The 27010-nt window shown below is 38.7% G+C and overlaps 1 protein-coding gene across 1 annotated transcript; it reads left to right on the top strand.

Annotated features, from left to right (window-relative positions):
* Positions 1–33: 33 nt before the first annotated feature.
* Positions 34–27010, top strand: TOM1 (target of myb1 membrane trafficking protein). The gene is made up of 15 exons (XM_007431209.4): positions 34–178; positions 7403–7487; positions 9001–9079; positions 9869–10018; positions 10738–10872; positions 11512–11655; positions 12559–12675; positions 12899–13032; positions 13137–13170; positions 14710–14824; positions 15235–15355; positions 21029–21104; positions 24905–24964; positions 25449–25488; positions 25886–27010. Exons 1-15 carry the CDS (start codon positions 127–129, stop codon positions 26032–26034), a joined length of 1491 nt encoding a protein of 496 aa, XP_007431271.1. The 5' UTR covers positions 34–126; the 3' UTR covers positions 26035–27010.

Here is a 27010-nt window from a genome sequence, read left to right as displayed (position 1 = left end):
TGCTTACGTTACGGGGTGTGTCTCAAGGGCAAGGAACGGGACAGCCCCCTGCCAGGGCGGTCACGTGACCCACTCGCGGCCCTGTCAGCTGATCTCTCCTAAGCCGTGGCGGTCATCTAGGCAGTGATGGAGTTTCTTCTCGGCAGTCCTTTTAGCTCTCCGGTCGGGCAGCGCATTGGTAAGCTGCAGCCTGTCTCACGTTACGCTTTCTCTATCCCCCCACGTCCCCCGAATTCGACTGTTTGCGTAGCTGTAGTTTTAAACTCCAGATTTTACCTCAAGTCAGTATCTACCGCGGGTAGGCGGAGCTTATAAACCATGGAGGCGGGGTTTAAATTTTTCCGGCCGATGGGGATGCGACATTCTTCTGACGGACATTTCGTGCTGATCAATGGGGTATGACCGAGGAGGCGGGCTCTTGGGGTAGGCCTTGTAAGCCAATCCTGTCGCGGTGAGAGTAGTGGGGGGTCTCGAAGAAGGGATAAAGTTTGCTTATTTAAAGGGGACGCGCCCTCTAGTGGGAACGTCACGCCCCCTAAGAGGCTATTCGCTGCAGTCGTTCTTTCAGAGCGGGCTGCCTGTAAGCAGTTGAGGTTAATTTTAAAAAAAGGTCTTCGAAGCCTGACCTTCAGTTGCTTACGAGGTTGAGGAAATAGCTTATGTCGCAAGAGCACGGGTTGGCAAGCTCTTTGGGCGGAGGCCTACTTGCTTGCTCTCCTGTGGTCTTCCCAGTAACCAGAGCCCGTCCAAATGAGGTGGACTACAAATTCCATCCCTCCTAGGCACATGGGACTTGCAGTCTGTCACACAGGGATGGCACCAGTTGGGGAAAAAAGGGAAATATGGTTGGCTGACTGAGGTACTAAACAAATAAAAGTCTAGTCCTGGTGTCCTAAGGAGAGAAGAGTATATTTCTAGAAGAGATGGCGTTTAAGTCATTGATGAGGAGCCTGTGGCCTACAACTGTTGCTGAATTACATCTGGAAACATTGCTTACCTTTACAAGCTGGGGCTCCTGGGAATTGTAGTTCTCAGTGTTTGAAAAGTCACACATTCTCTGTCGCTAGCTTAAGAGTTCACGAAATAAAAAATTGTGAACCTGTAGTGCATCCTTTCCTCCTTGGTTGTGCTTCCATGGCAGCAATCCTGGGTAGCTAGGTTTAACCTTTGATTATGTTTCACACAGAACTCTAGATAGTGTTGTTCCATGACACTGAAGTACATTTAAAAGGCAACTAAATCCAATAGTCTAATGGGTTTTTTCTTCTTTTTATGGATATGGGCTAAAGTAAGCAATTTAAGGATCTTAGGACAGGTTTCAGCAATGGACCCTGTAAATGCCCAAGAATGCCTATTGATAACCATAGGTGAGAGGACAGAGGCATTGTTTCTAAATCCATCCTTCTGCATCTGCAGGAAGCACACTGTAGGTAGTCCATTAAAGATCAAGGCATATTGCTCTTGGTGTCTTTATGTCAGATTTCATGGAAAGAGGAAAAGTTGTCAGGGACAGCAGATGTCCCTGTATTATATAGCCATAAAGGCATATAGTTTTATAAGTAAAAAGCATACCACGCAAGAATCATCTTATCTATTGGTGTATCTTTTCCTTGTGGCATCATGCTCTAGCCTGTGATTCACAGGCTTCATTCACAAAAAATCCCATGTGACTTACTAAAATATATTTCTAATTTAAATCTGAAGTAAGTTAAACTCTACTAATAAGAACATTCAAGCATTGCCAAAATTCACAGGGACATATATACTGTTCATAATGCTGGGTGAAATCCAGGCTCAGTCCTACTGAGATTAAATCCATTGAAATCAACTGAATCTGAATAAGGTATAAATACATTCCACTGATTTCTGTGAGCCTGCTTCATTAGGAGTCAACCTGGTTTTCACCCAGTATAATTGTTTGTGTGGCTAAAATGAAATGTAATTTAAAATCCAAATTTTGAAATTTGCTTAGACAGTAATAGGTGTTAAAAGCATTAACTGAATCCCCTTTCTTGTCTTTGGTAGACAAAAAAATAGATTGTTGTTTCAGAGGATATCAGAGTCCTTGAAATCCAAAATAACCTTAGTAGCCTCTAAATCTTAACACGTTAGTAATGTGTGATAAATTGCCAGTCTCCACACCCTGGCAGCAGGCTAACATACATCTTACTGAGTTTGCTTGTAAGAACTTAGACAACATTCACATATGTTACCAGCTTGGAATATCAAATTTGCTGTCGCATTTAGTTTTGTAGTCTTTTATAAGTTCCAGTTGGAATTGTTTGTTGTTGTCAGGTTAGATTTAGGCTGCTTTGTTTGTTGTCTGCGTCACTGTTCCATATAGAAGTTGTTGGACTCGAGTTAGGCTTCAGAAGGTGTGGATGGTTCTAATTACAGCTTCCGAAGCTGAGTCTAGCATCTAGATCTTACACATTACTATTGACAGCCTTGCGTTTTAGAAAAGTTTCATCAGTATTTTGCTTACAGAAGTCTTGTAAGAATCGGCCAATATTACTATTCCAATAAAATAAATGGGGACAGTAAATAAAATATATTGGCTTGGCAAGGATTCTTGGTGAGTTTGTGACTAAAATACATTTAAAACAAGAGACTTTCTGGCCATACTTTAAGCTGTGAGTTCTAAAATCTTGTTTGTGTATATGAAGTGCAGTGTATATTCTTTCTGACCATAAAACACATAATCAGAGAAAGTGGAATGAAAGAAGAGCATATGCCATTTGTTGCATACCTTTCTGTAAAATAAATATTTTGAGACCTTGTCAGATATATTGAAATAGAGATTAGACAAGGCAGAAGAAAAATCAAGTGGAGGAGAGTAATAAAATGACTACCTTTATTTATCACAAGTATAATTTTGAGTCGGTAATTTTCCCCAGAAAAATAATATCCAGTATCTACAATTTGAAGTGACACAGTCCTGTTATATAACTTGGCTGAATGTGTAGGTCTAGCCCTTATTCATGTTGATTGACTGAAAAATGTATAGCCCATCTTCTATAAATAAAATAGTTGCATAATGACATCATCTCTCGAGTATTTTAAAAAATTAAGGATCTTGAGTATCACTGTTAAAGCCTTATAGTCTGAATGGAGAGCCAGCACAGCTCTTTAGATCAGGATTTATGTAATCTCTGAAGAGTGTTGGATAACAGCTTTATTGTCACTTCTTGCACTAACTGCAATTATCTTGTTGAGTTTCAAGGGCAGACTCACATACAACACAATGTTGTTATCTAGATTGGTGGTTAGCAGGAAATAACTATTAGAGACAGGCCATTCCAGTCCAGAAAAGGTTGCAACGAGGCATAGTTGGTCAACTGTAGGCCTAGTCATTGATGCCATGTGGGACATGAGTGTAGAGAGTAAAGAAGGTGACCTTGATGGACAGAGGGAAGCTCCATTACCAAGGCAACAAGAAGATAAACATTACTTAAACCCAGATGAGGGGGGAGGGTTACAAAAACATCTCAGACAGCTGTTCCCCTAATTCACATTAATAGAAAAAAAGGGAGAAGAAGCACATTCAGATTTGCAAGATTCAGTCTTGATACCAATCTTAAGATAGCAGTCTTCATAAAAGTAGCTTTAGGCACACATGGTGTCTGTTTCTTGGTCTTGGACCACCTTGTAGGGCTGACAGCAACAGGAGTACAGGAAGGCTGTACTCTTATTTCTTCAAAGAAAGTACAGCTGTATCTAGAGCAATCTTTCTCAGCCTTTTTACCCTGCAGGATTTGCAGATCTCAGGGAACTCCTGGATAAAAATTATACCTACAACTAGCATTGTGTGGTGCACAAAGTTAAAAAACATTTTCTTAATTATTATTTTTTTCAGTCACAATTCTCACGGAACCCCTAGCAACCTCCATGGAATCCTAGTTGAGAAAAGCTGATCTAGAATCAGAGACCTACTCATTTCCTGAACCATGAACTTTCAGAGTGCCTTTGTCTTCTTGGGATTCAGTTCAGTTTATTGACCCTTATGCAGCCCACCATGTGTCTAAGTACTGGTCCAACTACTATAACTATTGTGAAATCAGATAGCGCCTAAATCTGAAAAATTAAACCTACCAATAGAGGTGAATAAATTAAACCTTCTGGGGGTTAACAGAGGAATAGAGCTGATAGGTAACAACATATTTGTGACACCCAATCGCAACACCCTAATAATTTCTTCCACTGGCTTCTTATAAATGTTGTTTTATTACCTTGTACAAATCAGTTAAAAAGTAGACTTCAGAGCCTTTTTAAGACCTCAAGAGACCTGGGACCAGAATGTTCATTTAAAAAACATGCATTTGTCTGATTTGCCCAGACAGATGCATGTTTTTTTTGTATCAGCTGCATTGATGTTGATTTTTTTTCTTCTTTGAAGTCAATGACCCGATAAACAGGAGCAGGCAAGAGAAAGAACTCCAATACTGAATTCACTCTTACAATATCTAATAAGTTTTAACATATTGATTTTACAGCCTTGAGTTAAAGTATTTATCATTTTAAAAACTGAACTACACATTGGAAATCCCAAAAAGCTCTGGCACCTCTACATGTTTCGGTTTGTTAGATTACTGGTGCTAGATCGTTACTATCACTTTATTGCGGAAATTCACCCAGGAAAAATAGGTGGCACTTCTAACCTGTTCTTCAGAGTGACATTTCTGTTTCTTTCATTTATCCTGTTGGTTGCTTGTAAGTATAACTGTAGCAGTAGATAATTTGTACACCTGGTTCTCCTCTCCTTTAACTACTTATTGGTTACCAGCTACTACTAGTTTTAGCCTGGCATCATTTTTTTTTTGGCGTGCTGGCAGTACTCTTCCCTGAACTTAAATCTATCCCTTTGCCACAGTCAATTGAGACTGCACTGATTGCAGGGTGCAGGCATTGGCACTAACAGCTTGTTGGTCATCACCCTGACATTAGCAACATTGTGGAGAATTCAAGAATTGCTAACTAAAACAGAGCCCCATGAAATGAGGACAAGATTTGCCTGCATTACATGACATTATTTATCATGTGCATTGTTTTCTCTGAAGAATCTTTTGTAAATTAGATTTGTGCAGTGTTTGTTTCCAAAGTAGGCAAAGACGGTTTAGATTCAGCACGGGCACCTTTGCTACATGTTTTTTCCTAGATTCTCATGGTAGTCATGGAGGCTCAGGACAATATTCATTTGAGTTCAGGAGGTGCTACAGAGGTGGTGGCAGAGTACTACATGTTGCCAATTTGTCACTGCGTCTGTAACACCTCTGAAATCAAGTGTTTTCCTGAGTCTGCACATCTTTGGAGATGGCTGGCTGTGAGGAGATGGTCCCTATTGAAACAGACAATATTATAACCAAAGCCTGGATAAGCAATCAAGGAGAAACATTAAGGGGCTTTCAGCAACAGGCCACATGACTAATGACTAGGGTGGGGGAACACAGTCTCCCTATCAGTGTATGGTCAAGGTTTCATTGTTGTTTAAGACTTGTGTTCTGTTGTATATATAATTGTTCTAATATGTATTACTTTTTCTGTTTATTTCCTTATTTATTTTGTTTTGCTTTTTGTATTACTTTATTATTGTATTTGGGTTTTTTTCCCCTTTGTTATAGATTAAAAAGCATTTTTAAAGAGGTCACATGACTAAAGACTGTGGTAGAAAAACACATAGTGTCTGTATCAGGGGAGTAGACAAAGGGATTACTGGGCACTGTAGCTGACTGGCTTGGTCCCTAGTGCATCTCTAGAGGTTTTTTCAAGAGATCTTAGTCCCTCAGCTGACTTGATCACAACAGCAGACAACAGACGGGTGAGACATTCCCAATTCAGTGCTCCAAGCAGAGTGGTCAGATGGTCTCTGTAAAGGCCTGTTTAAGATAATACCAATACCAGTTATCCTAAATAAAGGTAGACGTTCACAAGGCATGAATGAGTGAAATTGTTCAGTTCTTGTCCAGGAAATTGCAATTCTCCACAGTAGTGGAGAAAAATAAGGAACCTCCATGGCATCTCCTATAACACCCTAAGTCAAGTTCAGTTTCTAGACTCAGACTGGACACAGGAGCAATCCCTGAGTTCTCACTTCCAAGGCTTAGCAATAGAAAACATCTTGGCTTCCAGACACTCAGCAACCACCAAGATCTACCACAGGATTTGGCTTGCCTTTAATGGAGACTTGTGGCCAAAGCAGCAGGGTCTCTGAACTACTTTGGGGGGGGGCTGTTTTTCCCTTTCCTAAAGGGGCAATTCCAGTTGATGATGGGAAGAGAGATTAAGTCCTGGGCCTTTCCATTATGGAGTGGGACAAAGCTTGATGCTCTCCCAACACCTGATTAACATTTACATGAAGCCACTTGGGGAGGTTGCCCATATGATGATGATACCCAACTTTACATCTTGACCTGAGACTTATGATGTAGTTGAGGTGCTTTTGTGGTGTCTGGAGACTGTTAGGGTATGTATGGGGAGGAGTAGACCTAGGCTCAATCCTAGCAAGAAAAGAGAGGCTTTGGGATCAGAAGCCATCAGATTCCAGGGATATTTCATCTGTAATTTTGGACAGGGTCATGCTTCACTGTACTGAACTGGTTTATAATCTGAGAAGGTCCTTCATGACTCACAACTCCTGCTTGAGGAGCAAGTAGTAACTTTGTCTAGGAAGACTTTGCACAGCTCCAACTAATGCACTAATTACAACCCTTCCTGGAAGAGAAGGTCTTACTTAAAATCATTCATGCCTTGGTTACCTCTCATTTGGTCTGTTGCAACACACTGTATATGGGGCTGTTCTTGAAGACCATTAGGAAGCTACAGTTGGAACAGGTCAAATAGTTATGGATGCATCTCTACATTGAGAACTGCACTGGTTACCAGTTGGCTTCTGTGTGTAATTTGAGATGATGATTGTCATCCTTATGGCTCTCTATGATATAAATGTCTTCAGGACTGTCTCCCAATTATATTTGCCCATCCAATACCATCAGAAAGAGTAGACTCCATGTGGTTTCCCTCTCTCAGGGAATGCCATCAGAAGGGACTGGGGAAGTGGACTTTCTCAACTGCTCCTCCCCTTCTCTAGAACAATATTCTTCCTAAAGCCTGACTGGCCCCAACCTGCTAGGATTCAGAAAACCTTTCAAAACCTGGCTCTTTCAGGAGATCTTAGGAGTGAATATGTGGTAAGAATGTTTTTGTTTAACTGAATTTTATTTATTCTCTGATGCACAGTGGATGTTGTTATCAGTTACTGTATAATGGTTCTTATTGTATTATTTTTTAAATCAAGGTTATGTATGTGGGATATATAAACCATTTAGAGTCATCAATGGCTGAAGCTGCATATAAGCCTAGTAAACAAAATAGCAAAGGTTGCTTTTTTTTTTTCCTATTTCCACAGAGAAAGCTACCGATGGCTCCTTACAGAACGAAGATTGGGCTCTCAACATGGAAATCTGTGACATCATTAATGAGACAGAAGAAGGGTAAGGGAATGAGTACTGAATAGGGAGTCATTAGAATAGTCATTATCTGGATGTGCTCACTGATAATTTTGCATTAGCCTACACTACTGTGCATGCACTTTTTGAAAAACTGGCAGACACACCCAGTTCAGGAAGAGCGATCTGTGTACTGGAAAGCAGTGATATAAAACATAAAAGCTGGGTCTTGTGACACTTTTCAGAAAAGAGCATGCTGCTCAGACACTCTATTTGTTATCATCAGCTGCCAAAAATGCCATTATCATAGTCATAATTCTTTGCACAAGGGTAAAATCAATCTCATACTCTTTTCCTGACCTCTGAAAAAATAAAACTATTCTTAATTCTTTTTCTTAAGGTATTTTTTCTTTATAGTCCTCTTTTTTTCTCTCCATCCCCCCTCCCCCCTCTCTTTTCCTTTGTTCTTCCCAAAGGGCTTAATACCCTCAAGACTGGTGATTGAGGAGATTGGAAAATCTCAAATGATGCATTCATTGTTTTGATTTTGTCAGTTTCCAGTTGGGGTTCCATTCTCAGGAAGGAAATATTACAGAATGAAATTCTGTAATAAAATCAGAGAGATAGAACACAAAGCAAGGTGTCAAGGTTCTATCTCTCTTTTAGATGACTCTAAAAGTCATCTTTTTTTGCTTTAAATATCAGTTTTCCATTCTCCTTATGGAAATACATCTTGGATAAATCAGCACAGAAGCATTTAGAAGTCTGAGGAATGCCAAACACATCCTTGCTGAATCCTATAAATAACTCCTGGTAGGTTTTCTGGTGACCTTATGCAGGACAAGAACATCATGTAATGTGTGTGTTCCACATTGCTAACTTTTCTAAATAAATTTTCAGATTAACCTACACATCCGCCCCTGCCCCTGGCTCCACTCACTTTCTCCTTTGGCTCTGTCCATTTTTCTCAATGTGTCCCTCATTCCTCCTTTGCACAGAAAATTTCTGTGGGTAGACTATGTTCCCCTGTCATTGTGCTCAATAGGTATTCCTTTCTAGCATGTTGAAGGTAGAAATCTTTCCTCTCACTGCAAACCAGCCACTACTGTAAGAATTTACTTGGGCATAATGAGAGCAGATACAGAAATAACACTTTTTTCTGTGCATTATTTGTGTGCTAGCTAGGGAAGAGACGAGGAACTCAAAAGACATCTCAGTTTTAGATCTGTTAATATTAATTCTTTCTTTCTTTAAATATTCAAATGACCTACCTTCCCTTTTTGGTGTCTCATTTTATTTTCAGGTATCATCAGGTTTCTTTCAGATTTTAGGAATCTCCTTTCCTTTAGTTCAAGTGAATAAAAATGTTTGGGGGGGGGGGGAAGCCACTATTGTGAAGAAGAGGCAGCTCTTTTTGTGCTTTGATTGTGTGGTTCCAAGGTATAATTAAAGAAGAATGAAGCTGATTCTGAGCCTTATTGCCTGGCAAATTGCAAGTATATATTTTGTCTCTCTTCCAATATTACTGCTTTTATAATTTTGCCTTTGCTGCCGTTAGGCCCAAAGATGCCTTTCGAGCTATAAAGAAAAGGATCGTGGGGAATAAGAATTTCCATGAAGTGATGCTGGCTTTGACAGTGAGTATGGTGCAGATTTCTCAGTTACATAAAGTTATCCCTTCTCCTTCTCTCTCACCTTTGCTTTTTACATCTGTTGGTGGGGTATATCTTTCCAATAAAGCTTTGTTGACAAGGTGAGTGAAGGGCAGTCCTGCTCCATTAGCAGGATGCCAGCAAGGGAGAAAGCTGTTGTAGTAAGTGTCTTATCTCAAGGATATCTCTGGAAAAGAGATGTGAACTCTAACCTAGAATACTAAGTTTTCATTTAGATAATGGGAAGCACTAAAAGTTTTTTTGAAAGTATGTCATAAATGTTGTCTGTCTTAGTTGAAAGCAAGTGCAAATACACTAGACAGTAAAAGAATAATTTTGTTGGCCAAATGTGAAAGGACCATACCTTTCTGCTTGCCCTGTGGACACCGAGGCCATTTTTTGCAACCAAGGAATTGAGTCATTTGAGATTGGTGCTATGTGGGTATTTCTAAAAAGCTAGCTGTTGTGTGATCAGGAAGTGAAAAGGCAAAGTGCAAGTGGACCAGAAATAACAACCCTTCACCTATTATTTTTCTTTTCTGTTTTAGTTCTGTTTTTATAGTTTTTAATGTTTTTAATAATCACTACATAAGGGTTTTATGTAACAATTGTTTATATACTTATTGTTTTATGGAACTGTTGTACACTGCCCAGAGTCACTTTTTGTGAGATGGGCAGCCATATAAATTTGATTCATAAATAAATAAATAAATAAATAAATAAATAAATAAATAAATAAAGCAAGCTTCTAGTGCATCTTGTTTGGCTTTGCAGGTCCTTGAAACATGCGTCAAAAACTGTGGTCATCGCTTTCACATACTGGTTGCTAGCCAGGATTTTGTTGAAGGTGTATTAGTACGAACCATCCTTCCCAAAAACAATCCTCCAGCCATTGTACATGACAAGGTGCTGACCCTCATACAAGTGAGTGCATCTCTGTAAATCTGCCTGTCTTTCAGAGGGTTTCCAGTTATGAGAACAGACCCACAGTTACTTTGCCTAAACCACAAGCCCAGGTTATTTTCATGGCAGTGTGTAATCCATGTTTATTAAATAAAAGTAAACTTCCTATCCATACTTAGCTTCCTGAGGACAGCTGAAATCTGAAACCATTCTGTACCATGTAGATGTATTCAATTTACATAATATCATACCTTATTTTGCATAATTCTGTTACTGTTCATGGAAAGAGACAAAATGCAGGCAGCAGGCTGAAGCTATCTTTTTAACTCATGAAAATCTTAGCTATCCTTCTGCTTCTTGAGATCTCAGCTAGAGTAGCTTACAAGTTGATAAATGTATGCTTACAATCACGGGGGCTAGAAACTTAACATTTTTTAAAAAATCAAAATCAGGTTTTCCAACAGCTCCATGCTGGTAGTGTTACCGTATGTCTAGTATTTATCAGTTCATTCCAGTATTTAGACTCTGACCACCCCATGCAGCCAAAAACCTAAAAAAGAGCTAAAATGTCCAGTACTCCATACAGAATGTTCCAATCTGGTAACTGTTTTCTACATATGATACAAAGACTCTGCTTTTCTTGCATACTTAACAGAATTATAATGTTCACACTTTTTAAAAATCACACAGGAGTTTAAAAATGAAGAATATGCATTATAATGATTTTCCTGTCGTTCTAGTCCTGGGCTGATGCATTTCGTAGTACACCAGACCTGACCGGGGTTGTAACTGTTTATGAGGACTTGAGGAGAAAAGGCCTGGAGTTTCCCATGACAGATCTAGATATGCTATCACCCATCCATACACCACAGAGGGTAAACGTTTAATGCACAATAATTCTTTATTTGCATTACAAATAATATAACAAAATATTATATGAATAATATTATATGAAATATATCTTGGGAGTATTTAGAAATAGCATTGTTGTTTTGTTCCCAATTTTTTTCCCTTTCCAAACTGATACATGTTATGAAAAAAATGAAAGAGCTACATGGTAAGATATATCAAGTGCAGTTAAAGTAAGCAGATCCTTTGGTTTCAAAGGGGACTTTATTGCCATCATAACTGAAGACTAAGAACTATACAGAATTCAAGAAACAGGCTCCATAACCACTATAAGGCTTCGTTGAGAACATTTCCCCAAAAAGCACACAATCTATTGAAAATCTGCTTTGTTTTTAAAAGCAATATATTTCATCCTACTGGATTCCTTGCTGCTCATGCAGAGAAATGGAAAGAGCCAGGCTGCAATGACTGCTTTGGAAGCCGTAGAAAAACATTAAGGGGAATGGGAAGTGTTTTGAGCTGCAGGCACAGCTCATTACTTAAAGAAAAAGAAAACACCATAACAGTGGGTAAGAAAAACAGCATATAACATACCTAGGCAGATTTTTTTTTTTTTTGGTAGAAATAACGGAACTACTTCCTTTCCTTTATGGATTCCTCTTTAGACTGTATACACATCAGATTCCCAGTCAGGAGTTACTTCATCAGCAGATTCTCCTCAAACAATTGATTCAATCCTGCACCCTGTATCCTTACCACAAGCTCCGGAGACTGCCACTGATGCCTCTATCACACCTACGCCAGACCAGGTAAGAGCAACATGAACCATTCCCTTCCCTATATATAAGAGAGTTTCTTGTTGAAGGCCCCGCTTTTTATTTTATTATGGCAAGTTTCTAAGTTGTTGAAAAAGGAATCCACGCACCTAATGGACCAGTGTCAAAGAACCTGTTTGTCTGAAAGAGCAAGCAGTGTGTATAACAATCTCAAGCAGATGATTTAGGCAGGATATAAAAATTCCTTTCTTTCCTGGGCTGATGATAAACTCTCTGCAATCCTACATGCATCTAATCGTGTTAAGTTTATAAAACATTTGTCCTAGAGGAGGATAGTTTGTCTTTTTTGCATTCCAGATGTTCAGTATAAAATCATTACTTCTGGGCAGAAGCCAGAGGGAGAGGGAGAATAGCCAGGCTCCCATGTATTATTCAGGAATAAGCCCACATCCATTAGTACATACATCACACCCTTATGCACCTTTTCATAACTTCTCTGCAAGGTTTGAAGTGGTGCCTCTTAGCTTCTACTTTTAGACCTTAGCCATTAGGCTATACTGACTATAATGATATAACATTGGGGACAAAATTCCAGTTGCCTATTCTGGCATGTAAGCCAAACTCATCTCATGTAGCTGTTTGCATCTGTCTGACCACAGAGTAGAAGAAGTCAAGATAGAAGAGGAGTATGTCTTGTTAACTCAGAATCCAAAAATAATTCAAAGAGATTCCTGGAAATCTCCAACTAATAAAAAATTGCAGGAAGCAGGAAAGTACTGAGCTCATTTTTGCTTAAATTATCACACCTAGCAGAATAGGGAAAACTTGATAGGCAAGAGCAACCAGACTATACTTGCTAGATGAACTATTGGTTTGACAAGGTAACTTCCTCATTAGTAGTGGAATGCTTAGAAAATGTCTCTTTGTTGTTTTCAGATTGGAAAACTACGCAGTGAATTGGAAGTGGTGAATGGAAATGTAAAAGTAATGTCTGAGATGTTAACAGAATTAGTGCCAGGACAAGCTGAACCTTCTGACCTTGAACTGCTCCAGGTAGGAAGTGCTGAAATGTGAAGTCTACTATTGTTGTGTGTAGGGATTTCATTCACTTTAACCTAGCAAGCACTGAGATGAGCTCTTAACCCACCCCCAAAACCTCTCTTTCGGATTCATGACCTGAGTTGACTTAGATTTTTAACTGATTAGTTACTAATAGCTGCTTCTTAACCTAGTTTATTTGGTTCTGTTCTCATTTGTATCTTCCTCCTGTGGGTAGGAACTGAATCGGACATGTAAAGCGATGCAGCAGCGTATATTGGAGCTGATTCCCCGCATCCTCAATGAACAGCTAACTGAGGAGTTGCTCATTGTCAATGACAACCTCAACAATATTTTCCTGCGCCATGAACGGTATTCCTGAGATCATCTTTCCCTTTCCCTTGTTCTTTCCCTCCTCTTTCATAAGCAAAGCAGCCTGTTGTCTTTCACTGAAACTATCTCATTGTTTCTCATAGGTTTGAACGGCTCCGATCTGGCCAGCCTGCAAAGGTAATTTGGCATTTAATTAGTTTGTTTGAATTACATCCCACCTTTTCTCCAAGAGCTCAAGGCAGCATACATTGCACTCCCTTTACCAATCTGTCCTCACAGAAGCCACCCAGAGAGGTAGGTTGGGCTGAAAGAGTAAGTGGCCTAAAGTTACCTGTGAATTTCCATGGCTGAGGGTGGACTTGATCCTGGGGTTTCCTGAACCTAGTGCAGTTCTTTAACCACTAAACCACTCTGGCTCTCATTTCTTTCCTTCAGAGTATGCTTATGAGGTCATACCACTAATATTGCTAGAGAACAAGATAAAATAAACAGTGGCTAGAGCAGTATATGTGACCTTATATTGTATAGTCCTTCCTGGCTTCAAATATTTGTAATTGGGCCGCTTAAAAGTTGATAAAGATGTTAAAAGTTCTAGTGGTAATTTGCTGGTGAACTTACTTCCATTTGGACATGCCAAAATGTTTCCAGTGCATACCTAATTCAGGATGCACTTCAGTTTATGATACATAAAACTTAACTAAGTTGTTTCATTGACTAGACATAGAGAAGGATTCTAGGAGGATTGTTCATTATGTCAGCCTGCCTGGTTGGACTGACCCAAAACTAGGGCAACAGCTGTGGTTCAGTGGAAAAGTTTGTACACTCTGGGCCAAGATCCCAGATTCAGTTCTTGGCTTTTCCAGACAGAAATGGAATGGACTTTTGCCTGAACTTCTGGAGAATGACAGCCAGTCAGTGTAGGCAATAGTTTGAGATGGTAAAGAATGTTTTCATCTCTTCCCAGAATCATTTTCCTTCATTTGTGTACATTACTAGGTTGGTTGTCATTTTTGTCATATGCTTTCATACTATTCTTTGATAGCATGACATAAATTTGAACTCCAGGGAGCCCCAAGAGTTTTATTGATTGCATATATCCAGAAGTAAGGGGCCTGTATACTGCATGCATGTATTCATTCATTCATTCATTCATTCATTCATTCATTCATTCATTCATTCATTCATTTTAAAGCTAACAGTGATGAAGTATTTCCTTCTTCTCATGCTTTAAGTTTGATAAAATGTTGGTCTAAAAACCACAGAAATGTTTTCAATTCTTCAACTGGTTTTCGGTCCCAGTAGAACCTACTTTGGAAGCATGAAGTCTATCATGTATTGAAGCCCTAAGATGCCCAGGAAATGCTTGTGTGAGAATTCCTTTGAACATTGGAAGGCCTACATGGCTTTTTCTTCATTTTTTTTCTAGGGTTAGAACTGTAACCCTAACACCCTTGAATCTCCAATTAATAGAAGACAGCATTTTAAAAAGCTAAACAAATGAGAGCTGCTTGAATAGATTGCAAATTTAACTTGACTGTTTCATGTTGCAACTTTTCATTCATAGCACCCCTTTCTCAGGCTTCCATATCTTTTGTTAGATTTCACCAGCAAATCAGAACACACAATCTGTGAATTGGGAGACATATTTTGAAAGAAATGCTGTGTTCCTTGACAGTAGTCCAAGATTAGCAAAATACGTTTTCTTTCTTTTCCAAGCAACAAAATGATGCAGAAAATGCAAACAATCCGGTTGACATGGGACCTAGTATCACATCAGCAGAAAAAGATCCTGAAGTTGTCAATACACTTTCATCTCAGCTTGCAGGAATCGGTAAGTACCGTAGTTGGATTCGTAGGGCTATGTAATTCCTTGTTTTTTCCCCCATTCAGATTCATAATTCTGGCCACTTGCCAAGCTCTCTCTAGTCTTTATACATTTTGCTTCTTATTAAAAAAGAAAAAAATCCAACATCATTTGAGCATAGGCTAACAAAAGCAGTGATAGGTAGATTTACTGACAAATTATTAAAAACTTGATTGCCACATTTGGCCAAATGTATGCTGTGTAGAAGTCACAGTAGATAACAATCTTTCTGATACTTTCTTCATCTGAGAATTTGCCCTCTCCCTGCAGGAAAGCTTGATTCTGCTTTTTCAGACTGGTAGGTTTATTACTGGTAGGTAATCATCAGACATTTTTAACATGAGCTGGATGATTTCTTGCTGTCTTTTGCCTTGTAGATCTAGGTTCTAGCAGTGTCAGTGCAGGTTTGCAGTCCCTCAATAATTCTAGCAAACTGGAAGAAGAGTTCGATATGTTTGCACTGACCCGTGGGAGCTCCTTAGCTGAGCAACGCAAAGAGTAAGTGAATGTACCCACTATATTAAATTGGGCAAAAATAATGAATACTGTAAATTTTTCAAACTAAGAGGTTATATGCACATTTTGGTAAATTAGTATATGTCTGTATTCAGATTTTACTGGTGTCAATTTGATTTATATCTACACAGAATTTTGATGTTATTTTTTAAATGTAGACATAATTTCAAAAGTTTTCGGTTATCTGCCCTTCCGCATTTTTTCATGCAGATAAGCAAGTTGTTAATCCCAAATTCTGAAGTCCTGCAAGTAAAAAAAAATGGACAAACCTGGAGACTGATATCAAGGATGCCAATATAATGGAGAATATAAGTTTTGAAAATGATGTCACTTGACTCAAGTAGCATCATTGTTGCTATGCTGTATGTGAAGTTGAAATTCTTAGTTTTGATGTCAATTTGGGAATGATGGGTTCCCTTAGCAGTGTATTGCCATTCAGACTTTGATTTCCTCTTTGATGATAGACTACTAAATTTCAGGTATTGACTCCTTAAATGTTGAATACAGTGATACTAAAAAAAAAAAAAACATATTTTATGCCTTATTATGCCCTAACAATAATGCTAACATGGATTTGGGGATTAGATTGTTGAGATTTCAAAAGACTGTTTGTTGTTCTACTCAGGAGAATTAAGACAAACCTGAGCTGTAATTAGCACATTCCTCTCCTCCACTCCCTTTCCCTCTTGGCATTTTCTAAATCTCTAATGGTTTCTGTGAACTGCAGCAGCAGTAAAATGGAAGGTTTGTTTTTAATAGTGTGGGCCAAATGAAGAGCAGATTTATGAATTAGTGCAGTCTAGCAAGGTAACTGTCAACCAAGGCTGATGCTTTAGCTACTGTTGTGTACTGTCTCTCACAAGGGCTCATGCTAATAGCCCCTGTGAGAGACATGATGTTCTCATATTCCCTGTAGTTTAGGTGCTCTAGGATAACCTAGAGAGGGATTTTCAAGAGTCTAAGGATACTTCCCTCTTCCTGCCTTTTGAAAATAAACTTTGCATACATTAAGAGGATATTACACTTACATTTTAGGTCACAAGTGTACAACCTGTAGACACTAGGATGACATGCAGATCCCACACACCATAGACTGAACTTCTAATAGGATAGAATAAAATTTTTTTAAATACATCAGAGTAATCATAGTAATTATATTTAATTTAAATTTAATTGTATTTTGCTTTTGTCCTGACCACTCCACTTTTTGGAGTGCAGCTGTTAGCATGCCAGTCAAAGATCAAGTGAGGCCCTTGAGCAAGAAACGGAGTGCACCCAACTTTAGGTCATTTACCTTGTTTGTTTATCGAGTAGCAGTAATGCAGATTTTCTGCAGGCTGATATGCAAGCTAAAAGGATGAGCTGTCCCCACAGTGTATGGCTGAGCTAACACTTCTCTGGAGAAACCCGTTCTGCTTGTTTGTCAGAAAGTTCTTTGATTTTAATTTTCTCACATATTCTTAATTACTTGTCTGTTAAATAAAAGTTGAGTCAGCTCTTCACTGTATAAAGCAACAGAAACTTTCTGCAAGAGGGCAGGAAAAATCGTCAGGCTATTTTGACACAGTCTACTGAGATATTCCTGGTGCAAACCCATGAATTCACCAAATGGCTTTAAGCCATCCCACCCTCCTTCGCTTTCTTCCGAAACCTAAATCTGTATAATAGGAATAATGGCAGTACTGACCCACCCTGCAGAATGCCTATGAAAATTACATGAGGCATTTTGTGTACCAAAAAAAGCATGATATGAATTCTAAGCACTATTCATCTGGGTTTAGTCTTGCAGTGATATTTGGCTCATTCTGAGGGTCCCACCCAGCTCAGTAATTCCAAAAAACACAGCTGTGTGCTGGCATATTTTCAGACTTGATAGCGTAAGATTGGAACAAGTCTTTGAGTGACACTGGTGCTAATAGAAACAGATGTTTGTTATGGGCATGTGCACTTATGCCCCCTCCAACACTTAACAAAATAGGCTATGTGCCAGTAGGCTTCTAGACACCACTGACACAGCTCTTGCAGCCACTGAGAAGCTCGTAATGCTTGACGCGGAGAGTCCCTTCTCAGAGACCCTGCCTGGTCCACAGATGAGGGGAAGGCATACCAGAGGAAGAATACAGACGCCCTGTGCATATACCAGGCTGCAGGAAGGGTACTCCCAGCCTGCCTGCTAATAATGGAGTATGAAGTAGAATAGGGAACTGTATGGAAAGAAAGCAGAGAGAGTGAACAGCACCAGAAGCAGCTGAAACCTAATCTCTTGACATACACTCTGGCTGATCTTTTCCCACTCTGGATAATTGCAGAAGAACTGGACAGCATATTTTCTCCAGCACAACTTGATCCTCCTATGATTGAGGCAGGTGTAATCTTTCTGATAGAGGCAGCTTCAATTTATTCTGCTTTTTCCAACTGGACTGGTTGCCTCCTATTTTAACATTCTTGCCAGCAAACCAGATTGGGATTATCTATTCTACAGCCCACCTCCACTTCCACATACGCTTGTGCTTTTCTTTTCCTGTGCTTTGACTGTCAGATCAAGATACCTTTACTGGAGTTGGGCTTGGATGTCTTTCCAAAACGTCATGAACACCTGCATGCAGAATTTCTGGCAACACCTGAAGCCATTCCTGCCTTTCTGCCTTATTAGTGGTATGGTGGTGGCACTCTACTTCATCATTGATGCCATTGTGCACAGCGGGCCCTTCACTGACAAGCACTTCTTTGAAAAGTTTGACCAGAGGTGGCCCAACCCCCTGGCCGCAAGAGGGAACAAGTCCCAGTGATTATGGGTGGGACAGAGATATGGTTCGGGGGAGCTCACTTCTGTGGCAACATCATCCAAGACTGCATTGGTCTTCCTATGTAAGAAATAATTTATGTAGGTAGAATGTGGGCAAAAGGCAGGTCTGGGTGTACTTTAGAGTGAGTAGCAAAAATAAGTTATTTTTGTCAAAAAGGTGTAACTGTATGAAACTGTTTCTATGAGATGATGTTCAGCTACAAAGGCATTGCAATAGCTATATGCATTGATTAATCTGGAAAAATTATATTTATCTAATTTTACCTGCAAAAGAGAGCATGTAATGTGTGTTAAGCTCATGCACTGAAGTGAAATATAGGTACATGTAAAACTATATGCATATGCAATTATACACTGAGTGCATATAAAACTATATTTAAATGAAAGTACCTTATTCCCTCTTCCTACGAAGCTGTACTTAAAGTAATGTTTGCAAAAATCTCAAAAAGCAAGCAGACAAGTGAATCAGATTGCCAGGGGCAGGGCACAGCAGGTTAATACCTATTATAATTCTTTAACTTTTGCCATAACTGCCAACATCAGAACAACTTCTCTAAGATATCAAACTGAAAGATAACATGCAAGACTGTTTTATATGCTTAGTGTATACAGGCTTCAAAAATTACATTTTTCTCAGAACAGAATATAGATTTGATTAGAGGATCAGCTTAGATTTTCAAACAAGCAGATGTATGGGAGGGGTTTTGGTTTTTTTTTAAGTTTAGTACTTAAGCTGGGGTTGGGCTGAGAAGACTCAGAATCATTGGTTGACTTACAACCTTTCACCCATTCTCAGCCCAATCCACCTCAGCACTGTTGTAATAAAATTATATTTTCTAAAATTACTGTCTCTAAATCCCAATTTAGCAGCAACAAATTGGTTCTCCATCAGTGGTAAACTATTATACCAAAATAAAGTTTGAGCTGACCAGGAATGCATTTTTGTGTGGAATGACTAGGCACTCTATTTAGTTCTGATATTCAACAGATATAGAAACTCAGAATTCTTTAATTCTAGTCAAAAATAAAACAGATTCTGCAGGCGTGCAGTCTGACTTTTTGTGCTTAATCACATTGGAAAAATATATAGTAAACTTCACTGAAACTATAATTGAATATTGATTAAATTTTAGAATGAAACAGTTGCAGCTGGCTCTCTTACTATATATGCACATAATTCAATATGCTATAGGGAGAGAAATCTAACTATCAAAGATTTTGACTTAAAATCTTTGCTGCATCTTAATGCTTTGTTCACTTTATTTTTCCACATCAGTGCTCAAGGTGCTTTACAGCCATTCTAATTTGCAGCAGCTACAAAAACAAAATATTATGCTAAGCCCAGTAAAAATAATAACATAGATAAATAATTCACACCAGTAGCATTGGCCAATTATAACTACAGTCTGGCAAAACATTTTTCACGTGCCTCCTTAAAAGATATTAATTTAAATAGCTGTCATTGAGAAGGAGATTTCATAGCTGCAACACCAGAGTTACAATGAAAATCCTGCAGAGAGTAGGGACATTTCTGCAGATTTTCACATGGGCTTCTCAACATACACAGTAAGCCATTTCTTAAGGTGTGATGGATTCTACAAACCTGGGATTGATGGGAGGTTAAAGGAATATATTACACTGAATTCTCAGGAATTTAAGAATATCGACACTAGCACTTCAGTGTTGCTAGAGTCTTATTAACCTTATTAATGCTGTCTTTCCAAATGTATTTCAACAATTGCTGATAATTACATTTAAGAAATTCTTTACAAACTCTAGGAGTCAGCAGTTTTGCCATGGAATTTGGGCAGAGGTTGGGGACAGTATTTCAATCACTCATACATACAGGCATACACACACACACACACACACACACATGCACACACACAACACACACACTTAAACATAGGAGAAAGCCTGCAGGTTCTCACATTTGCCAGAAGCCATTCTGAGGATGTCCAGCAAAATTGCGGACTTATATAAGTAATGCATCTGAGATTTTTACTGAGATTACCGAGAATGAAATAGTTGTTTTCCTGATTGATACTTTACTTCTAAATATCTGGTGACTAAACTCTCACAGTAAAATCGTGAATCCTAACTTTTATTTATAGGTATTTGTCTGCAACTATCTGCAGCTATTTTTTTTTCCAGTCGTCTAATGCAGTTGATTTTGCTATTTTATTTTATCCTCAAATGACCACAGCTAATCAGTATCATGGATTAAATCTAATGAGATCATGGATTTAGCCAATTAGATTGTGCTGATGTCACCAGCCATTCCTAGAAAATTAGAGAAGACATGATGCAGGAGCCTATAAAAGGAGACAATCGAAGGGGAGTTTATTGATTTTGACATTAAAATTTTCACTAAATTCCTTCTCCCTCACCTCCTTTTTTTTTTCATTTGGCCCTACTGCCAACATAAGTACATGCATGTGCCAGTGTTTACCAAATTATGGGTGGTCTCTCTCTCTCTCTCTCTCTCTCTATATATATATATATATATATATTCTGGTGAACCAGAAGTCAGATCCCATAGGTCAATCTCAATATATATATTTTTTTCTTCAGAGAAAATGTTACTGTACTTAGGAACATTCAAACATTATGCGTCAAATGAGTAAGGAAGAGTTTAGAAGAAAATGGCAACCAATTCGAACATTTAATGTAATTTATATAATACATTATCTGTGGGGGCTGACTTTTGGTATACTCTGTGTGTGTGTGTGTGTGTGTGTGTGTGTAAAGCACCCCCACCCTCACCCTGAAAATATGGAACATTTATCTATGCTTTAGATAAAATGCCAAAACCCACGTCTGTTGGATAACCTGGTTTTCTCTTTCAGGGTGAAGTATGAAGACCCTTTAGCCACAAAAGGACTAGCTGGAGCCTTGGATGCCAGGCAACAGAATGCAGGAGCAGTGAGTAGCTATCTATCAAACTCTTCTGTGTATAATTGAAGAGGCTTATCCTGCCTATCCAATACATCAGGTGCCTCCCCATATGTACCACTGATCTCCAACCAGTATGGTCAGTCAATTTTGCTGGGATTATGTGAAATGTAATTTAACATAACTGAAGGATGCTAAATTTGGAGAGATTGTAGTAATTATCTTACTTAATAATACAGCTTTCTGTATATTCTTGTATAAGTTCCACTCCAAAGTAAGAGAACATACATCTACCCTTGGTGAGGGTACGTATATGAATTCTAACTGGGGACAAAAATGTTTTCAGTATTCAGTTCATTTTCATGCCATTTTTTCATGGTATAGTTCCCAAAGCAGTTCATAATAAATCACATATAGACTACTTACATACATTCAGCAATAGTACAAACCAAAGTTCCATAGTAATGCATAACATTAGGTCATATAGTTCATTAAAATTCAATCCAATTGGAAAAACATAACCCAAATATTTAAAAACTGGTTCTAAGAAGTTCTGAAGTATAAAATATTTCAATCATAATAATACTTCAGCTCCATAATAAAGTATCTTGGAATTATAACACACAGCAACTATAAGAAAAGATAATACTTTCTTATACATAATGCAATATGTACCTCATCAACATTCTTCAATCAATTAATAGTTAACAAACTCCAAAAATATAATAGTAAAAAATAATAATAATAATCTGCAAAAGAGAATGAGTCCTATGCATTCATTCCAGGATAAATACAGTCAAAATGGTAAGCAGTTCTCCAAATATATCACCTTCCTGCGGTTGAATCCACTTTACAGTAACACAGTTTTCAAACATAGTTCATCTGAATCAAGCTTCTTTCAAAGTCTGGTTAGACCTCTAAATAGCCATTCTTCTTAACTCAGTCCTTAAGAACAAAAGGCACTGTTTCTCTGTTCGGTTCTTTCTGTTCTATAGATAATTCAACCTTCTTTTGTAGGCTTGGGCCCTAAGCTCCTTCAATTTCTTTAAAAAAATGGCAGACAGGAGAGAAGTTCCCCCACATTCTTTTATAGAGGAAGGGGATAGTTTCCCTACTGAGAACATTGTTCCCTGCTCTCCTCATCACCCACGTTTTCTATCCTCTTTGAAAGCAAATTTTCTCTTAACTAGCTGGAGCCAGGTGCTTCCACTGATGGGGCCCCGATTACAAACTGGATGATGCGCCAAGGAATGGTGAGAATGTATCGCTGCTGGGGAAGATTTTAAAAAGCGCTTAGAGGATATTAAGCAAATTGTGGGATAGATTGAACATTGTGTGGGGACAACAGCAGACAAAGTGACACGGTTAGGTTTGAAGCCAAGGAACCTCTTCTTGAAAATGCCACATTCCAGATTCTACCTGGGTAGAAGAAAAGTTTTTACAGTAGCCAAAGTAAAATGTTTTATAGTTTTTTTAATTTATTCCCATCATCTTTGTAACATAAAATGTGTAACTCTGAATATGTTTGCATTGCATTGCAATCCAGAGATTAGACAAGAAAAATCCATTATTTCTTGCTGACTACCTTCATGATAGAGATATTTCCCTTGTTGCAGGGAGGAGTGAGAAGGAAGGATCATATCATGAAGGATCATGAAGTAACCATATCTTATGGCTCCATATCAAGCAAGGATTTGTAGTTTCACATAGCACATATATAGTTATACAGTGGCAAGTTCTGCTTTGCCACTTCTTTTGATTTTTTTCCATAGCACCCACTTTCAGGAAAAAATACATACACAAACACCAGAATCAATATCAGGCTGTCTGTCATTTTCATCCTGAGATTCCATGTTCAATACATGCCATTGAACCAATCAATAACATCAACCCAGGATTGGAACTGCACTGCTTTGTCCAAGCTGAACCCATACACTGTTCTGGCTTAGTTTTATAACTCTCATTTCCATCTGTTCCAGAAAGCTCTTCTGAGGGTAAAATAAATTATGGCTACATTTTTCTTAATAATGCCTTTCTGCTCCACATTTTCAACCCAAATTTGATTTGGACAGGAGAGAAAAGAGCTTTATCTTGGCAGAGGAAAGAGAGTAAGGTAGAAATAGCTCAGACTTTTGGTACTGTCTTTAAAGCCAGATTGTGTGATTTCTTCCCTTGGGCTAGTTGGCTTCTATTAGTTTGGATTTGTTCTGTTTGTTTTCCAATGGTTTTGTAAACAAAAGCTCAGTACTTTTTCTGCCTTAATGGTCTTTGTGTCTTTAACTTTGAAAATTTCTTAATTTAAGAATCTATATGTTGAGACCACCTACTTGCTTGCTTTTGAATAATGAAAAGCAAAATAAATATTGTGGAGTCCTTGGGGTTCTCGGAGCTTGGTTGTTTTCTTGCAGACATTTCGTTACCCAGCTAGGTAACATCTTCAGTGCTAGAAGGGAGCGGGGTTTGCTCTCTGTTTATATACAGTAGCTTGCCCTGTCAGTGTTGGTGGGGGAGTTGTTTTCTCCTTGGTGGTTCCTTGATTAGGCTGTTCTTTACTGCTTGATTATCTGACTTGGTAGTTCTTTGATTAGGGTATTGTTTACTACTTGATTGTTTGTTTGGTATTGATCCTCGTGTTAATCCTTGCTTATCTGGGTGTTGATTGCTGGCAAGGGGGTGTTCTGGTCTTTTTGTTTCATATATATATATATATATATATATATATATATATATACACACACACACACACACACACACACACACACACATACATACATATACATATACACATTCCTACTTTTGCACATTCTTGCTGTCAAGATAAGCTTCACTTGGTTTAGCATAGGGACCTGAATTACAAATGATCATTTAGAAGTGGAGTTTCGTTGGTACATTGAGAAAATACAATATAATTCCACATGCAAGTTTTCATTTCAGTTTGTGATGGAAACAAAATCCTTTGTATCACAGGTACAGGTTATATGCTTAGTAGCAATAAGTAAATGGTTGACCTAATACACCAGTATGTTTATGTAAGAAACCCTATTTCCTTTAAATTTTAAGAATACTTTAAACATCCTTTGCTGAACAGAAGAAATGGGGAAATCTGAGAATCTTATTTAAATCTTTTTGTTGGATTACATCTCACCTTTCATTCAGGAACTCCAAGCAGCTTACACAGCACTCTTTCCTCCACTTATTTCTCACAAAAAAACAATCTTATGAAGTAGATTAGTTTGAGGGATAGTAATTGGCCAAAAGAGCATGAATGTGTAGAGGAAAGGAGTGAAGCTTTGGGAGTTCTTATTTGTCAGATCTTGTCTGAGGATTTTTGTGCTGTAGTGAGAGCTTAAAGTGATCTTTATATTAGAAGATGGGAGCAAAGCAGATGCCCCAGAAGCACTTTTCCTAGACATAAACTATCTGCTTTTGTTTTGCAAATTTTTGTTGCTTATATGGAAAGGCTTGTTAAATACAATGGTATGACCTAACATAGTCTAAAACACAGAAGATCTTTATGCTTCACTTGATAAAATTAAAACATCTGTCAAAGCCTTCTAATTACTGATGCCTCCCAATGTGCACTATGAAACTATCCATGAAGTCAGTTCCTTCAAGGTAAGGCCCAAGCCATGTGAGAAGTAAAGATTTCTAACCATTCTTCAGTGATGTTAGCTTCACTTAAGAAATAACTTGGATCAAAAACATGCCCCGAGAATTGCACTGATTTGAACCATAACTTTTTAAGCCTCTCTCAGTTGAGGGTTGAGGATACTTTTTACAGACATGGATATGCATAGTCTATGTGGTCTTTCTCTCACTTTCCTTGTCAGATTCCTATACCCCAGGCTGCCTTCATGGAGGAAATTGAACAGTGGATCTCCACTGAAGTGGTATGTAATAGAGATGAAATACTTGTTTATAAAAAGGAGTTAATTACTGTATGCGCATACTACCAGTTATCCTGTGGGGAGGGACATAGCTAAATGGTAGAGTATATCCTGGGAAAAAAATCCCAGATTCTTCTTCTAGTTTTATAGATGGTAAATATTAACAGCTGAGTCTGGTTTCCTCCCTTTGCACTACTCTCCTTGAGTCTGTGTTTCTTCTGAGGCAGAGGCACAAGAAATTTCTTCTCTTCCTTTCTTGTGGCCAGGGCTGACTGTCACTAAAATGTCAACACTTAAAACAGAATTTTGATATCAATGTCCCAAACTCAACTGCTCCTTGAAACTCTGTCTACCCTGTAGGTATGGTGGATGAACATATATCAGATCTTGTCTTAGTATTTGTGGAACATTCTGTCCACAAAATGAACCCTGTGAGCTTTCATTTAATCTTATTTGATTTCCATATTGCCTTTTTTTTTCTCCTTAGGGAAACGAGACAGAAGATCCAAAGGGTGTCACCAGTGAAGGCAAGTTATACCCAACTATATGTCCTGCCCTTTAAGACTGATATTCCCCAGCTAGTAGGCATGAGACACTCTTCACCTATTGAGCCCATGTATACAATGTCTAAAACCAAACCATTCTGTATTAACAAGACACACAAATTACTTCTTAACATGCCTGTAATTTTTGGGATTCTCTAATAGGGTTACCAGGTTCTATTAGATGCATGGCTCTTGTATCTATGCATTCAGAAATGTCCTGATGAACACAACTATTTTGTCATTGACTCCACCACAGTGATGTGGCCTGTGCAGCTCCAGATTAGGTGTTTCAGCTGTAACTCCTCCCAGGGTTCTTCCAACCCTGGTTTGATTCCTCCTCTTCCTCTTTTAAAATTCTCCCTACATTCTTTCTTACCAGAGTTTGACAGATTCCTTGAAGAGCGTGCAAAGGTGGCAGATCGGCTTCCTACCCTTCCCAGTGCCCCTACAGGGGCTCCTTCCACATCCACTAACTCTGGTTCTCAGCGAAAGAAGGAAAAAGATGAGGACGCAATGTTCGCTTTATGAGCCTTTCTGTGGACAGATGTGCCGTGGTTACAAAAGTATCTGTGTGTTCTGCACTGCACTTCTTGGGGGAGAGAGGGGAAACAAAAGGAGACAAGATCAGGGAAGAGAATCTTCCCCTTTCCTTCTTCCTGCCTCCTTTCCAGGCTGCTTTGGGTTAGGTTAATCATTGCTGCAATTGGGGACACTAAAGCAAAGCAAGCAGTAGGAAGAGGTTGCAGAGCTGTCAAATGTATTTGCCAGATGAATTGGGATTTCTCTTGGGAGATCTAGGCAATCTTGGATGTATTCTTCATTGTTTTGTTGTGTGTATGTTTCTCCAGTGATGATGACTCTTAAATGTCATGCTGAAAATGGGTATTAGGATTTGTCATTTCTTCCCAATCCCACAAGCAGTTGCACAGAATTGTAAAACTGGGCAGCTTCTTTCCTTCCTTATCTCGCTTTTCTGTATTTTTTCCTCCTCTAGCAATAGGGGGACTACAGATCCAGTTTGCTGTGACAAAAGAGTACTGTTTATGGTCTCTCTTCAGACACACACACACACCCCACAGGTACCTATAACACTGTAAGTACTTCTCATACAGACATTTCTGCATGGAGAATTCTGCTCACAAGCCAAGCACATTCACTGTCCAGTCCAGATACCAGCTGCATAGTACATAATTCTCAGCAGTATCAATTTCTTCCAAGGCTAGCTTCTTTCTATCTTCAATGCTAGAACGTCCAGGAGGCAAAGACTTTTCTGAAAAGAACTGAATATGATGAAACCCATTATCATGACTTTTCTCTTTCCCCCATAAACTCCCCTTAGCGTGGCTTCCTACCACCACTCCCAAAAAGCACACTCTGCAAATGACATTCACCAGGTTTATAGTTAATGGAGAAGGGCTTTGGGGGATGCAATTCTGAATTATGCCATGTAATCGGGAGACTTGCTTTTGATATGCCATATTAAAGAAATGACTTCACTACAGAA

The sequence above is a fragment of the Python bivittatus genome, unplaced genomic scaffold (genome assembly GCF_059951505.1).
Source record: "Python bivittatus isolate LINGU-HERP-01145 unplaced genomic scaffold, Pbiv_v1 ctg000330_np1212, whole genome shotgun sequence".
Taxonomy (NCBI): Eukaryota; Metazoa; Chordata; class Lepidosauria; order Squamata; family Pythonidae; genus Python; species Python bivittatus.
This window is presented reverse-complemented; position numbering and strand designations above follow the sequence as displayed.

Coding starts and splice junctions, on each gene's coding strand:
- TOM1 (XM_007431209.4), top strand. CDS start 127: ATGGAGTTTCTTCTCGGCAGTCCTTTTAGCTCTCCGGTCGGGCAGCGC. Junction 11,656..12,558: donor TCACACCTACGCCAGACCAG/GTAAGAGCAACA, acceptor TGTTGTTTTCAG/ATTGGAAAACTACGCAGTGA. Junction 25,489..25,885: donor AAAGGGTGTCACCAGTGAAG/GCAAGTTATACC, acceptor CTTTCTTACCAG/AGTTTGACAGATTCCTTGAA.